Raw genomic sequence first — 13,479 nt, forward strand, 5'->3', positions numbered from 1 at the left:
TTTTGTTTTTCTACAGGACAAACCAGATAATGGCAGCCTGGTAGCTGCGTGAAAGTGTGAAGTGGCTTGGACACAACTCACAGTGACCCCTCCCCTTTCCCCATTGCAGTATAGAGTGGATGTGAAGTACGCTCACCATAGCAACTTCCTCCCTGTACCCTTGTGAATTAAAATGTAGAACGCCAGCCAAAGTGGCTACAACAACGTATGTAAAAATGAAAATGTTATGTTTTGTGAAATTCTCTTTCAGGTGTAGAAAAGACTGCCAACATTTCATTGTTTATTTATGTACACTAGAATAATCATGTAATTTTCTTCGTACCCATGTATGTAAAAATATAAACAGACAATTGAATAGGTTTAAGATTTTCACCTAATTAAGTGAAACTTGAGCCAGACATTTTCATAATTTTACATGTTTATGTGTTTATGTATTTGAGGCAATATGTATGCCAAATTATTTTATTGTTTTTCAAAACTACTTAAAATTTTGAGTGAATTTCTAGGCAGTATCATGCCGTCCATTTAATACATGTTCCATGAATAATTAATATGCAAGGCATTAGTGCCATGAATTTTGAAGACTTGCAATTTATGTATTTTATAAATGTTCTTATCAGTTTTAAAATTTTGCTTAAGAGGCAGTGAACATGCCAGCAATCTAGATATTTGAAGTACATAATAAGTTTTCTTTTAATATTTCCAAATGTTTAAATTTCAATTTTTCCATTTTCATAGGGAGTTAAGCTGTACTCTTGGTTCCCTTTTTTGTAATTAATTTTCTTCATTTACATTCAAAAAAATTAAGTAGAGGGTGATGTAGGGAAGCAGCCTACTCACACTTTATAAAATTCATATGCTTTCCACTGTGTGCCAGCCCAGTCCACTGTAACTAGCTATGACGTCACGAATGTTGTGCAATACCTCAAAAATAAAGTAAATAATCTGAAAAGTTAATAGCATGTCAGGAGTGATGTTAAAATGATAATGTGTTAAGTTTTAGTTTAGTATCTTTAACAGTTTTCGAAATTTGGACGTTTTACATAAAAATCATTGGCGCAACAGGAAGGAGCTAGAAACTTCAAAATTTATATTCAGATTCCTTTTTTATTGTAATTTAATGAAAATAGCATGCTTGATCTCACAAAGTAATATTTTGGTTGAAATTCATGATTTTCTTTTTTGTGTCCTAAAAGTTCGGAAGCAAGATAGGTTAAGTAAGTGATTAGATAAAGCTAGGATGTTTAGATTTAGGTAGAATGGAGATACGCTATAATAAGAAAGATGTGAGAAGTTTCAAAAACGTAGCTATAAAACTATAGCTGTAGCATCTCTCCAAAGGGCAAGTTCAGAGCTCATCTATTGCTTGCAGTGCAATTAAAGTAATTCTCTCACCAAACGTATTTAACCTAGCCACATTAGAATTTTATTATAGATACTTACCTGTCTGCTGAGTGCACAATTAAATCGAGTGCTTCATTGGCCTTCAGCAAATGAAGCAATTAATTATTTAGTAACTTGAAGTGGTGTTCTGCAAGCCCCAGCGGCTAGTCAGTAAGGCAAATGTTGTTGGCTGCTCCTTCAGCTGTCCGCACCACGGCTATAAAAATAAGAGCATGCGAGCTAGAGTAAAGCCCCATTTCCCTCCTCAATCCTACTGCTGCCAGCGCTGTCTTCTGTATAACGACCACCTCATCCAAAACTGAAAGAACCCACCCACCTGCCCCCATTTTAAAGCCTCCCACTTCCTTAAACAGTGTCCCAACCTCGCCTCCCCCCTGTCCTGCAACACCTGCAATGAACCTCACCTCACCTATTCCTCCAAATGAAAAGCCAAGCCCCCTCCAACCAACCGAGAACTCACTGTCCTTGTTCGCCCCATCGACCCACCCATCCACCCTAACAATTCCCTCCACCCTCCCCCTACAGCAGAAGACATCATCCGGTTCCTCACCATCGTCCTGCAGAACATCCACCCCTTCCAGCGCCCCCACTCACTCCAGCAGATTTCCCCTGCCGCCCGCTCTGTTTTCCACTTAAACACCTACACCACCCACTCCCACAACCAGGCTCACTTTACCTTCACCCAACTCGACACCCTCGTTTAACCCTGCGGCAGGCATGCTTAAGATTGTTGCGTCAGCGGGCGCGTGCGGCACTCAGTGCCGCCTACATTTAAATACGTAAGAAAGCAGTTTTTTTAATTTTTTGGTGGAATTAATTATTTAGTGTATATAACATCATTCTTAACAGCAACTTTTAATATGATCCAAGGTGCATGGGAAAATTAAAATTGTTACAGAATATCTGACATATTTCTAGAATGAAATTTTCACTCTACAGCAGAGTGTGTGCTGATATGAAACTTCCTGGCAGATTAAAACTGTGTGCCGGACTGAGTCTCGAACTCAGGACCTTTGCCTTTCGCGGGCAAGTGCTCTACCAACTGAGCTATCCAAGCACGACTCACGCCCCGTCCTCACAGCTTTACTTCTGTCATTATCTCGTCTCCTACCTTCCAAACTTTACAGAAGCTCTCCTGCGAACCTTGCAGAACTACCACTCCTGAAAGAAAGGATATTGCAGAGACATGGCTTAGCCACAGCCTGGGGGATGTTTCTAGAATGAAATTTTCACTCTACAGTGGAGTGTGCACTGATATGAAACTTCCTGGCAGATTAAAACTGTGTGCCAGACCGAGACTCGAACTTGGGACCTTTGCCTTTCGCGGGCAAGTGCTCTACCAACTGAGCTATCCAAGCACGACTCACGCCCTGTCCTCACAGCAAATCACAGCATATCAGCATGCACTCCGCTGTAGAGCGAAAATTTCATTCTAGAAACATCCCCCAGGCTGTTGCTAAGCCATGTCTCCGCATTATCCTTTCTTTCAGGGTGCTAGTTCTGCAAGGTTCGCAGGAGAGCTTCTGTCAAGTTTGGAAGGTAGGAGATGAGGTACTGGCAGAAGTAAAGCTGTGAGGACGGGGCATGAGTCGTGCTTGGATAGCTCAGCTTGTAGAGCACTTGCCCGCGAAAGGCAAAGGTCCCGAGTTCGAGTCTCGGTCTGGCACACAGTTTTAATTTGCCAGGAAGTTTCATATCTGACATATGTTTCCAGGATATTTCGTAAGTGCTACTTTAATAACAAATTCTAAATATATTATAGCCACAGATATGATTCGATTGTTTACTATTGTTAAAGCAAGTTTTACAGAAACGTGTAATATGTACAAAAACTCCGCAGTAATAATAAATAATAAGGCAGTCAGTAAATACATATCAAGAATGACACACTTTCTTCTTCCGGAGAAGCTCTGCAATCATTACATGTAACAACATTGTGGCAATGTTGCTTGCAAATGAATCTTTTGCAGCTATTACAAGTGACAGTAGTTTTATTTTTTTTTTACCACTACAAAGATGGCACCTCCCACACCTTCTCACAGTCTCATCGTGATTTGCGGGAATTGGTTGATTAGGTGACAGATATCCTTGAATATCTCGTGGTAGAGTAGAGAGCTGAGCCCTTTCTTTCAAATGGCAGTCCATCAGAGCCAAGGCCAGGTTTGTTAAGTAGGTTCTTTTCTCTGGATTGCTTGCAAAAAACAAGACCTGGGAATTTATCCCAGCAATATCCAGATAACGAAAAAACAATGCTAAGGACCATCTTCTTGTGGTCCTTTGTGTAGAGTAGGATGTACACATATAATCAACAGTATCGACTCCACCTTTTGTTGTGTTGTAGTCCAAATTTACAACAGACTTGCCTGTAGCGGTGTCGATTTCAGCAGTTCCATGCATTGACGATGGGAAAAGCACAGCCTTGTTCCTTTTTGTTTGGCACGAAACAAGACAGTTGTCATCTTGAAATCCGAAAAGACAATTTCCAATTTCTCGCGATCTGTTGGGCAAACATTCCGGAGTAATTTCCTTCTTGTTCTTTTTCAATGTTCCAATAAATGTTAGCCCATTTTCTAAGAGATGCAAGGCTGCAGGGTAACTACTGTAGTAGTTGTCCGTAGTTACATTCCTGTGAGTTCCCTTGATTGGCTCAACCAATCTCTTCACAATATCCATTGGCTGGTTAGGTGCAAAATATGGTCCAGGATTCTGTCTGCTGCAGTATACTTCAAAATTAAAAGTATAAAATGTCTTGCTATCACACAATGCATACAACTTCAATCCATACATAACGGGCTTATTGGGCATGTACTGAACAAAACCACAACGTCCGTGAAATGGGTCAAGCATTTTGTCTATGGTTGTGAACTCCCCGGGACTATAGTTATTTATGCAGTTGATCAGAAATGCTGAGTGGAGATTGCCAATGGCAGTTACTAGTTGTTCTTTTCTTGTAGAAGTATCATCAAACTTGAGTGACCGGAGCAAGAACAGAAAGTGCTTGTAGCTAAATGCTGCCCTTAGAATAATCAATCCTGTTCCACTTGATGCCCACAGTTCTAATATATTTGTGCGTCCCCCTTTTTGTACAGCAATGAGAAACAGTGCTCCTAAAAGAGCCGTTATTTCATCTTGAAATCTGAAAAGACAATTTCCAATTTCTCGCGATCTGTTGGGCAAACATTACGGAGTAATTTCCTTCTTGTTCTTTTTCGCAAACTCTAGCCCTTGAGTAATTCACAGATGATCTCTTGTTATTTATGTACTTGTTTGTGTTTGCAATGACATAATCAATTATCTCAGAATCAAACAATTTGAGAAAACTTTCAGTTTCAGTTTTAGCTTCTCTACCATTGCATTTTGGGCCAGGTTGATTATATTCTCGTTTTGGTTTCCCTGTTAGTGCTAATGCATTATTTATCCACAAAGTTTCTTGGTCTTTACCAACATAAAAATGGCAGCCATCATGTGGCATTCCTTTCACTTCATCCCAGTCAACACATGACTGCTCAGATTCGCTGGAATGATCTGCAGTTTCAATTATTTCTGCTTCCTCATCACTGTCAGAGAAATCTGCATAATTTTCTTCATCAGATGATTGCAGAAGAAGACGCTCAATGTCTTCTGGTGTTAGTCATTTCCTTTGTACGGATCTGGGAGACAATACAATAATTCTAATACAAAAGCAATGTTAATAACTAAATCATCATTCACCCACAGAGTTGTAAAACATTGCTTCTAACCATCAAAACATTCGACAATGGTATGGCTACATGTACTTACATTACCAGGCGCATGCGGTATGCAGTGCCATCTCGGCGCAGTCGTCCACTTCACAGGTGAGTCGCAGCTGTTATGGTGGGTATAATGATGGTGCAGTAATGCAGTTTGGTGCGTGACTAAACAAGCGAAGCATATCTAGCACCACTGTTGTGTGCTCAGCGCGATGACATAATTATTGAATGAAAACAAAATTGGCAGCACTGTACGCCACCACGCGCCCACTTCGGGGTTAAGCCCCTCTCTCCCCTTCCCGCATCCTTCCCACCTCCAACCACCTGACGCGTCAACAGTATTGTCTCCTCTACCTCAAAATTCGCTCCCTCCCTGCAAACAAATACTTCTTCATGCATACCCTCTCCCAGCACCAGGTTGACTCCTTCATCCTTAATGAAACCTTCCTCCAACCCCACCACGTTGTCCGCACCTCCCCCTATCTCCTGCACTGCACTGACAATCCCCTTCCCCTAGCTCGAGGCCACCTCAGGCATTTCCCTGTCCAGCCACAACCCCTCCTCAATGACCCGACCGAACACCTTCTCCTCAGCCTATTTTTTCCCTCCCTCACCATCACCTGTGCCACTATCTATATCCACCCCACAGCTCCTCTCCCCTTTGACTTCATTTCCCATGTACCTTCTCCACCTATGTGATCGCCGCTCACCTCAACATCCACAGCCGTGACCCTGCCACCCTTCGGCAGTGGCATCAGTTCCTTGCCACCCTCCTTGGTGACTTTGTTCCTCTCCCACAGCACACCCGTCCTGCAGGTAACTCCACCCCCGATGTTATCCTTCCCCCAACCTCCTTGGTCGCATCGCCATTGATGTCCTTGATCCTGTTGGTAGTGACCATCTCCCTGTCCTTCTCACCATCTCCTCTACCCGTCCCGCCCCTGCAGCCACCCGCCCAGCTGCCCCTCCAAAGTCTGTCCATGACTACCACCATGCCAATTGGGATGCCTACCAGGAATCCATTGCCTTACAGGTCGAAAGCCACCCCCTCAAATTTCACCACCCTGATGACATCACCCATGCCTCTTCCTTCCTTCAGAAGACCATAACTAATGCTAGGGAGGCTCATGTCCCTACCAAACTCATCCACCCTCACCACCCTACACTTTCTCCACAGGCCGTCCTTCTTCTGCATGAATCCCGCAGGCTCTACCGCTCCTTCCTCCGCACCCGTGACCGGGATACTCTCACCGGCCATCGGCAATTACAGCAACACATCCGGAACCTCCTTACAGCAAAGAAACGCCGGGACTGGCACCAGACAAGTATACGCCTCAACTCCACCCTCCCTGTCAACTCCTCCAAGTACTGGTCAGCCTTCCACCGCCTTACTGGTAGCCATCCCACCCCGCATTACCCCATGCTCCATGATGATCGACCCTTTCCTGACAGTCTCAGTAAGGCTAACCATTTTGCTTCCCACCTATCCAAGGTCTTCTCCATTCCTGACGATCCCAATTTTGATTACTCCCTCTTCCCCACTGTACTTGACCACACTGACACCTCTGTCCCCCCGCCGCTTCGATCAGTTACCCCCCTCAGACATCAACACTCCCATCACTGCACAAGACATCACACTCATCCTCTGCTCCAAATGCAACAACACCCCTGGTCATGATGGCGTCACCTAACGCCACCTCAAGGAATCCCCCACATCCTTCCTGTCAGTCCTTGCTACCCTGTACAATGTCCTCCTCTCCACTGGATTTTACCTCAACCTGTGGAAGACTTCCCGTGTCCTGCTGTTCCCTAAACCTAACAAACCCCCCTCTGATACATCTTCCTATGGTCCCATCTGCCTTACCTCCGTGTTCAGTAAGGTCTTCGAGGCCATCCCCTCTCACCTTATTCACCGCCACCTTAACCAGCACCACCTCCTTCCCCTTACCCAATGTGGCTTCTGGCCTTCCTTCTCCACCGACGACCAGCTCCTTAACCTTACCAATCTTCTTTGCGCCCAACTTAACTCCCGTCTCTCTGCTATCTTTGTTTCCCTTGATCTCCAGAACGCCTATGAACGTGTCTAGCATCCTGGGCTCCTCTTCAAACTCCAGACCTACGCTCTCCCCATCAACTTCACCCGTCTCGTTGCTTCCTTCCTCTCCCATTGTCCCTCCTATGTGACTATCCACAATTCCAACTCCCGTACCTTCTATCCCTCTGTCGGCGTGCCCCAAGGTTCTGTCCTTTCCCCTCTCCTCTATCTCCTGTACACTGCTGATATGCCCAAACCTCTCCCACCTGTTCATCTTCTCCAGTTTGCTGATGACACCGCCTTCCTAGCCCTTTATCCTACCCTTCAACGCTCCCAACGTATGCTCCAAACCCACCTTGACCAATTCACCATTTAGTGCAACCAGTGGTTCCTCCGTATCAATCCCTCCAAGGCCCAGGCGATCATCATAGGCCACACCACCTGCTCCTTCTGCCTCCATGATTTCTACCTCACCATTTATGGCCGTCCTATCCACCTCACTCCTACCCTCAAATACCTTGGCCTCACACTTGACCGCCACCTCACCTGGACTCCCCATCTCCTTACCATCCAAAACAAAACTCACAACCCCCCCGCCTTCTGAAACTCCTGTCCAGCCAGACGTGGGGTCTGCATCCTTCCACCATCCTTCACACCTACAAATCCTTGATCCGCCATATCCTCTGTTATGCCAGCGTAGCTTGGATTTCTGTCCTCCCCTGGTTCTATAAAGCCCTCCAAATCCTTGAACGCCATGCGCTCCACCTCGCCTTCTGCATCCGCCTTCCGTCCCCCACGCCCATCCTCTATGACCTCATCCCCTTCCCCCACCTTCTCCTTTTCCTTGAACACAACCGCACACTATATATTGTCCGCCGCCTTGATCCCCCTCACCCCCTGGTGTCTCCCTTCCTCTACACCCCCAACCAGTTGCCGCGCCTTTACCGTTGTGTCCCACCCTCTCTCCATCTCCACACCCTCCATCTCCTTTCCCAATGCAACTTCCACCGTGTACCCCTCCCAGATGATGAGCTTTGCCCTGACATTAACCCTTCCTACCAACTCTAACCCCATCTTCCTGCCTCCTCCTCAGGGCTCCCTCTCCTCCCCCTCTCCCATCCTGAGCGGCTTCCCCCTCCTACTCCCCCTCCCTCTCTTGTGCCCCCTTTCAGTGTCCCTGCACTCCCTCCTGCCCTGTCTTCCCTCTTCATCTCCCACCCACCCCATGTGTCTCCTGCCTCTTCGTGTACCCGTTGACGTCCCTACTCTCTTCATCCCGCCGCTTCCCCTGCTGCCCCTTTTTCTCCCCTTCTTTCCCATCCTCTCAGACCTTTCCCTTGGCAGGTCCCACCTGGCAGTTTTATTCTTCACTGTGTGTGCTACAAGTTGGTTTTAAGTATGTTGTTCTGGAGTGTTTTTACTACTGTGGCCAACTTTTAACCTGTGCATGTCCATTCAGTGTCTTCTCTGTGTTTTAAGAATCGCCAACTGATTTTTTTAACTTTCTGGTGACTTTTTTAACTGTCCCCCATGATTGTCTCCATGTCAGTCTATTTTTACCTCCATTTTCTCCCTTTACTCTGTTTTATGTTCCCCCTTTTTTTTCGCCTTATGCATGTAACATTTTATTCTTACTTTAGTTGTCATGTCACTCTGCCGAAGAGTGGCGGATTGTGCTGCTGACAGCCCTCCCCTGCCCATATGGGATGGGGCAGGGGGGGGGGGTTGCGTGCACTCCATGTCGGAAGCCACGTCGCGTTTGTGCAGTTGCCAGGAACAGCCTTGGATACCGTATTACGTAACTCGATATGCACTTAACAATGAGTTTGCATTGGGCTAAAGTGTTAATTATGGAATAACTCCAGTGATTTACTCTCAGTTTGCGTATGTCGTATTTTCACGTGTTGCCGCAGGACAGACTTTCTACCATTACTAGCATGGCATTTGATGAGTATTAACATCAAATTTTGGTGAGAATTCACTTTGAACATTTACATCGATTTCAATTATTGAACAGTTTCATTATCTAGGAATAATAGGATCCACACAATAGACTCTGAACAACTCTGATAGTACAATAGCTGATATGGGTAACCATTGAGAGCCTGTGTTGAGAACGGCAAACAAATAATATATATAATACAATATTTTCCACCCGCCACTCCACACTCTGAACAGTTTGAGGTAGGGAACCTGGAGCCAGAGAAGCCAACTTAAGGAGATAATAGGAATAAAATCAGGAGATAAGAGGAATAAAATCACTTTATTGTGTTCTTTTTTATTTACATTTGTTCACAGCAAATACCATCATTGATATAATGAACATAGCATTTGTACTGTATTGTACAAAATGTTCTGAAACTGATGACCATCAGCCTCAATGCAAGCATGACATCGGTGAACAAGATTGTGATGCACGCTACAAATATCCCTGGCATGTTTCAAATCACATTACAGGCAGCTACAATTCTGGCAACTAACTCCATATCTGTATCCATTGGGGTCTCATACACAAGTGACTTCGGATAGCTCCATAGGAAATAATCAAAGGGATTCAGGTCAGTTGATCTCGTAGACTGTGGAATAGGACCTCCCTTTCCAATCCAGCGACCAGGAAATACTATATCGGTACTACTCCATCACATTGTACTGTACATCTCTGAATAGCACTGAGTAATGAATGGTTCTGTCGTTAACTCATAGCACATTCTGTCGTGGAACAAGAAATATGATACAACAGAATTACCACATGGACAAGTAAAGTAAACAAAACCTGCATCGTGACTTCCCAGTAATCAGGCTTGTCCTCTATGTTTCCCTGCGGGAAATGAAGAATGTACATGTAAATAAACAGCACAGTGTGTACGCATGTTAGTTGTAAATCAGCTGGAAAACAGTAATGCTAGACAAAGCAATAGACAAGTTTACTTCCATATCTCCTTAAGCTGGCTTCTCCAACCCCAGATTCCATATCTCAAATTGTTCAAGAGCATTCTCTATGCCCTGTTACATTTTTATACTTTGTCACAGAAACACCCTGAATGACAATATAGATTAATAGACAGTGATTAAATGAATGTTGAATGCAGTTGCGTATCACCATGATTTAACTTAGTAACAGGTTACTGTAGAAAACACAAAACTGAGTGGGATGGGTGATCAATATATGTTAGTAGTGGCATACACTTGCATTGCAGTGCCTATATTGTGAATGATTACTGTATAGAAAATTTACTGGAAACAGAGACATTATTACTGCCCATGTTAAAACTCATAATTGTGTCTGTGTACTGCACAACAGGTGATGATATCGAAGACTGTATATGACTCAAGTGAAATGAAGTACAGTAGGCTTCTGAATGTGCATGTAGTGTTGCTAACCTATTAAACAAATACTTTGTTTATGTTACTGACAGCTTGGGGTTATCAGGTTCAGTAAACAGTGAAATGGAATATCTGAGGCCAATCTTTGCAAATAACTTCACTAAAATGGAAATGGCGCTCGCTTCTCTCAAGGAAATAGCAGCTATCATAAAATCCATAAAAGCAAAGTATTCTAGTCATTATGATAACATATCAACAAAGTTAATCAAAGAATGTTCATCTGAGTTGAGTTGTGTCTTAAGTTATTTGTGTAATCAATCTCTTATCAGCTGAACATTTCCAGACTGGCTAAAATATGCTGAAGTTAAGCTTCTGTATAAGATGGGGGATAAAGAGATACCAGCAAATTATCAACTGCCTTCACTTTTGCTGGCTTTTTCAAAAATATTTGAAAAGGATGTGTCCAAGCATCTTCTTAAGATACTGGCAGTAAATAATATATTGTCCCAGTCACAGCATGGTTTCTGTAAGGGTTCCAATACAGAGAAAGCTATTTACACATACAGAGAGAATGTACTTAATTCATTAACTAACAAATCAGTCAGCTGGCATTTTCTGTAACCTATCAAAAGCCTTGGACTGCATGAATCACAGCAGTCCCTTAAGTAAATTAGAATATTATGGTGTCACTGGCAGTGCTGCAAAATAATTTGAGTCTTACTTAACTAATGGGAAACAAAGTGTGTCATTGCAAAATGTGGAGTAGGCACTCAGTCTTCATATGATAGAGGATTAATTACATGTGGTGTTCCCCAGGGTACGTCCATCATTCCCATTTCTGCTACAGATCCAGAGTCAGATCCAGATCCAAAACTACAACTAGGAAACTGTTCTACACACATTTGTGATGAATACTGGTGCTAGTGATGTAACAGATTGTTAATATTCCTGAGAGATTTAAATCTTCCATCTGCTTCTCTTGTACTGTAACACAACACACAATGACAAAGAACTATGTACCTCACACATTGCTACTGCTACCCACCAATGGAGAGGAAATCAGTAGCATTGTACATAAATTCAGGAGTAAATCATCCATAGGTTTAGATGAAGTTCCAATGTGTATACTAAAAGACTGCATCAGCAGCATAAAAGAACCCTTAGCAGACGTTATAAATGAGTTGTTCTTATCAGGTTGCTTCCCTAATTATCTAAAGCTTGCAAAAATTCTTCCCATACACAAAAAATGTGATACAGAAAATATAGAGAATTACAGACCAGTTTTACTGCTGTCTTCTTTTTCAAAAATAATGGAAACTGTTATGAAAAACAGACTTATGGACTACTTAAATAAATACCAACTCTAATGCAAAGAACAGTTTGGTTCCAGGACTGGAAAGGGGACAGAAGTAGCTATAGAAAAATTTACAAGAGTAGTTGTAGAAGCCCTAGATAAAGGAGAACAAGTGACAGGCATTTTCCTAGATCTCAGTTAAGCATTTGATACAGTTGACCATGAAATACTACTAGATAAACTTGAAGCACTAGGAATCAGGGGGGTTGTAAATAAATGGTTTAGATCTTACCTTGCGGACAGAGTGCAGAAGGTGGAGGTATCTCAAATTTCAAGTAGCTCAAATTATTTAGTGAAACATCTTTCAGATGAAGAATATTTGAATATTGGAGTACCTCAAGGGAGTGTGTTAGCCCAGTTCTGTTTCTTATTTATATTAATGACTTCCCACAGTGGGTAATGCAAGGTGAAACAGTGTTATTTGCTGATGACAGCAATATAATAATTACAGACAGGACACCAGAAATGTTTAATGTAAAAGCTGAAAAGGCACTTATGGCAGTTCACAACTGGTGAAATAACAACAAAGTGAAAAAGACTAATAACATAAACTTCTATATAAAGAAAAAACCGAATATGACAAAACTTAAAGTTCAAAACGAAACCATAGAGTGTGTAGCCAGCACAAAATTTTTGGGTATGTATGTTGATCAACAATTAAAATGGGATGAACATATTAGGATGCTTGGGAAAAAAATTAGCACAGCATGCTATGCCTTTCGAATATTAGTCACTGTGTGTAATAGTTCATGCCAGAGAATGACATATTTTGCACACATACATTCTATAATAAGTTAAGGCATAACATTCTGGTTGCAAATGCCCAAAATGTGAAATATGTGTTCAGACTGCAAAAACGAGCTATCAGAATAATGATCAAGAGTCACAAAAGAGCACACTACAGTGAGCTATTTAAAAAAATGGGGTATTCTGACAATCCCAAGTGAACATATCTTGCAAACTACAGTTTTTATTCACAAAAATATTGAGCAATATTTAGCAAACAGCTGCATACATGATCACCAAACCAGAAACAGTAATTGCTTGTATCTAGACAGAATGAATAAAACTAAAACCCAAACCACTATGTTTTACCAAGGTGTCAAGATATACAATAAATTGCCAAAAGAAATGAAAAACATAAAGGAACTCTGTAAATTTAAAGCATTCCTTAAAGAATATTTATTAAAAAATAGTTTTTACTCGATTAGAGAATTCATGTAGCATAAAATTGGCATAAGTAAATAATCAGGTTAATCTATTATAAAGTGGACATTCTAGTTTGTAGTTTACCCATACAAGTATTAAAGGAGTCTTGTGATCTATTTCTTTTGATTGAAGCAGGTTCTTCTGCATTATGTAATTCAGTGATAAATTGTGTGTGTAATATACATATATATATTACGAATTTATCATATATAGCTTGTATTTCATTATCTTATGTGACAAAATAATGTACATATGTATGTATAATGATGACATCCATACAAAGAAATTTGTTTACGGATGAATAAATAAATAAATAAATCTTAGGAAGCCAAGGAATGCCTCAACTCTAACTGTGATGATCATCATTGTAACAGTTTGATATCGCTCACACAATTTCACGTGTTAAGTGATACTAGGTATGT

General features: G+C 42.2%; 1 protein-coding gene across 1 annotated transcript; it reads right to left on the reverse strand.

The window, feature by feature from the left end:
- Positions 1–3,279: 3,279 nt before the first annotated feature.
- LOC124722309 (piggyBac transposable element-derived protein 4-like) lies at positions 3,280–5,134 on the reverse strand. The gene is made up of 3 exons (XM_047247490.1): positions 5,116–5,134; positions 4,584–5,025; positions 3,280–4,540 (listed from the first exon to the last, which is right to left on the reverse strand). The coding sequence occupies exons 1-3, from the start codon at positions 5,132–5,134 to the stop codon at positions 3,280–3,282; spliced, it is 1,722 nt and encodes a 573-aa protein (XP_047103446.1).
- Positions 5,135–13,479: the final 8,345 nt, after the last annotated feature.

This window comes from Schistocerca piceifrons, chromosome X, assembly GCF_021461385.2.
Source record: "Schistocerca piceifrons isolate TAMUIC-IGC-003096 chromosome X, iqSchPice1.1, whole genome shotgun sequence".
In the NCBI taxonomy this organism is placed as follows: domain Eukaryota; kingdom Metazoa; phylum Arthropoda; class Insecta; order Orthoptera; family Acrididae; genus Schistocerca; species Schistocerca piceifrons.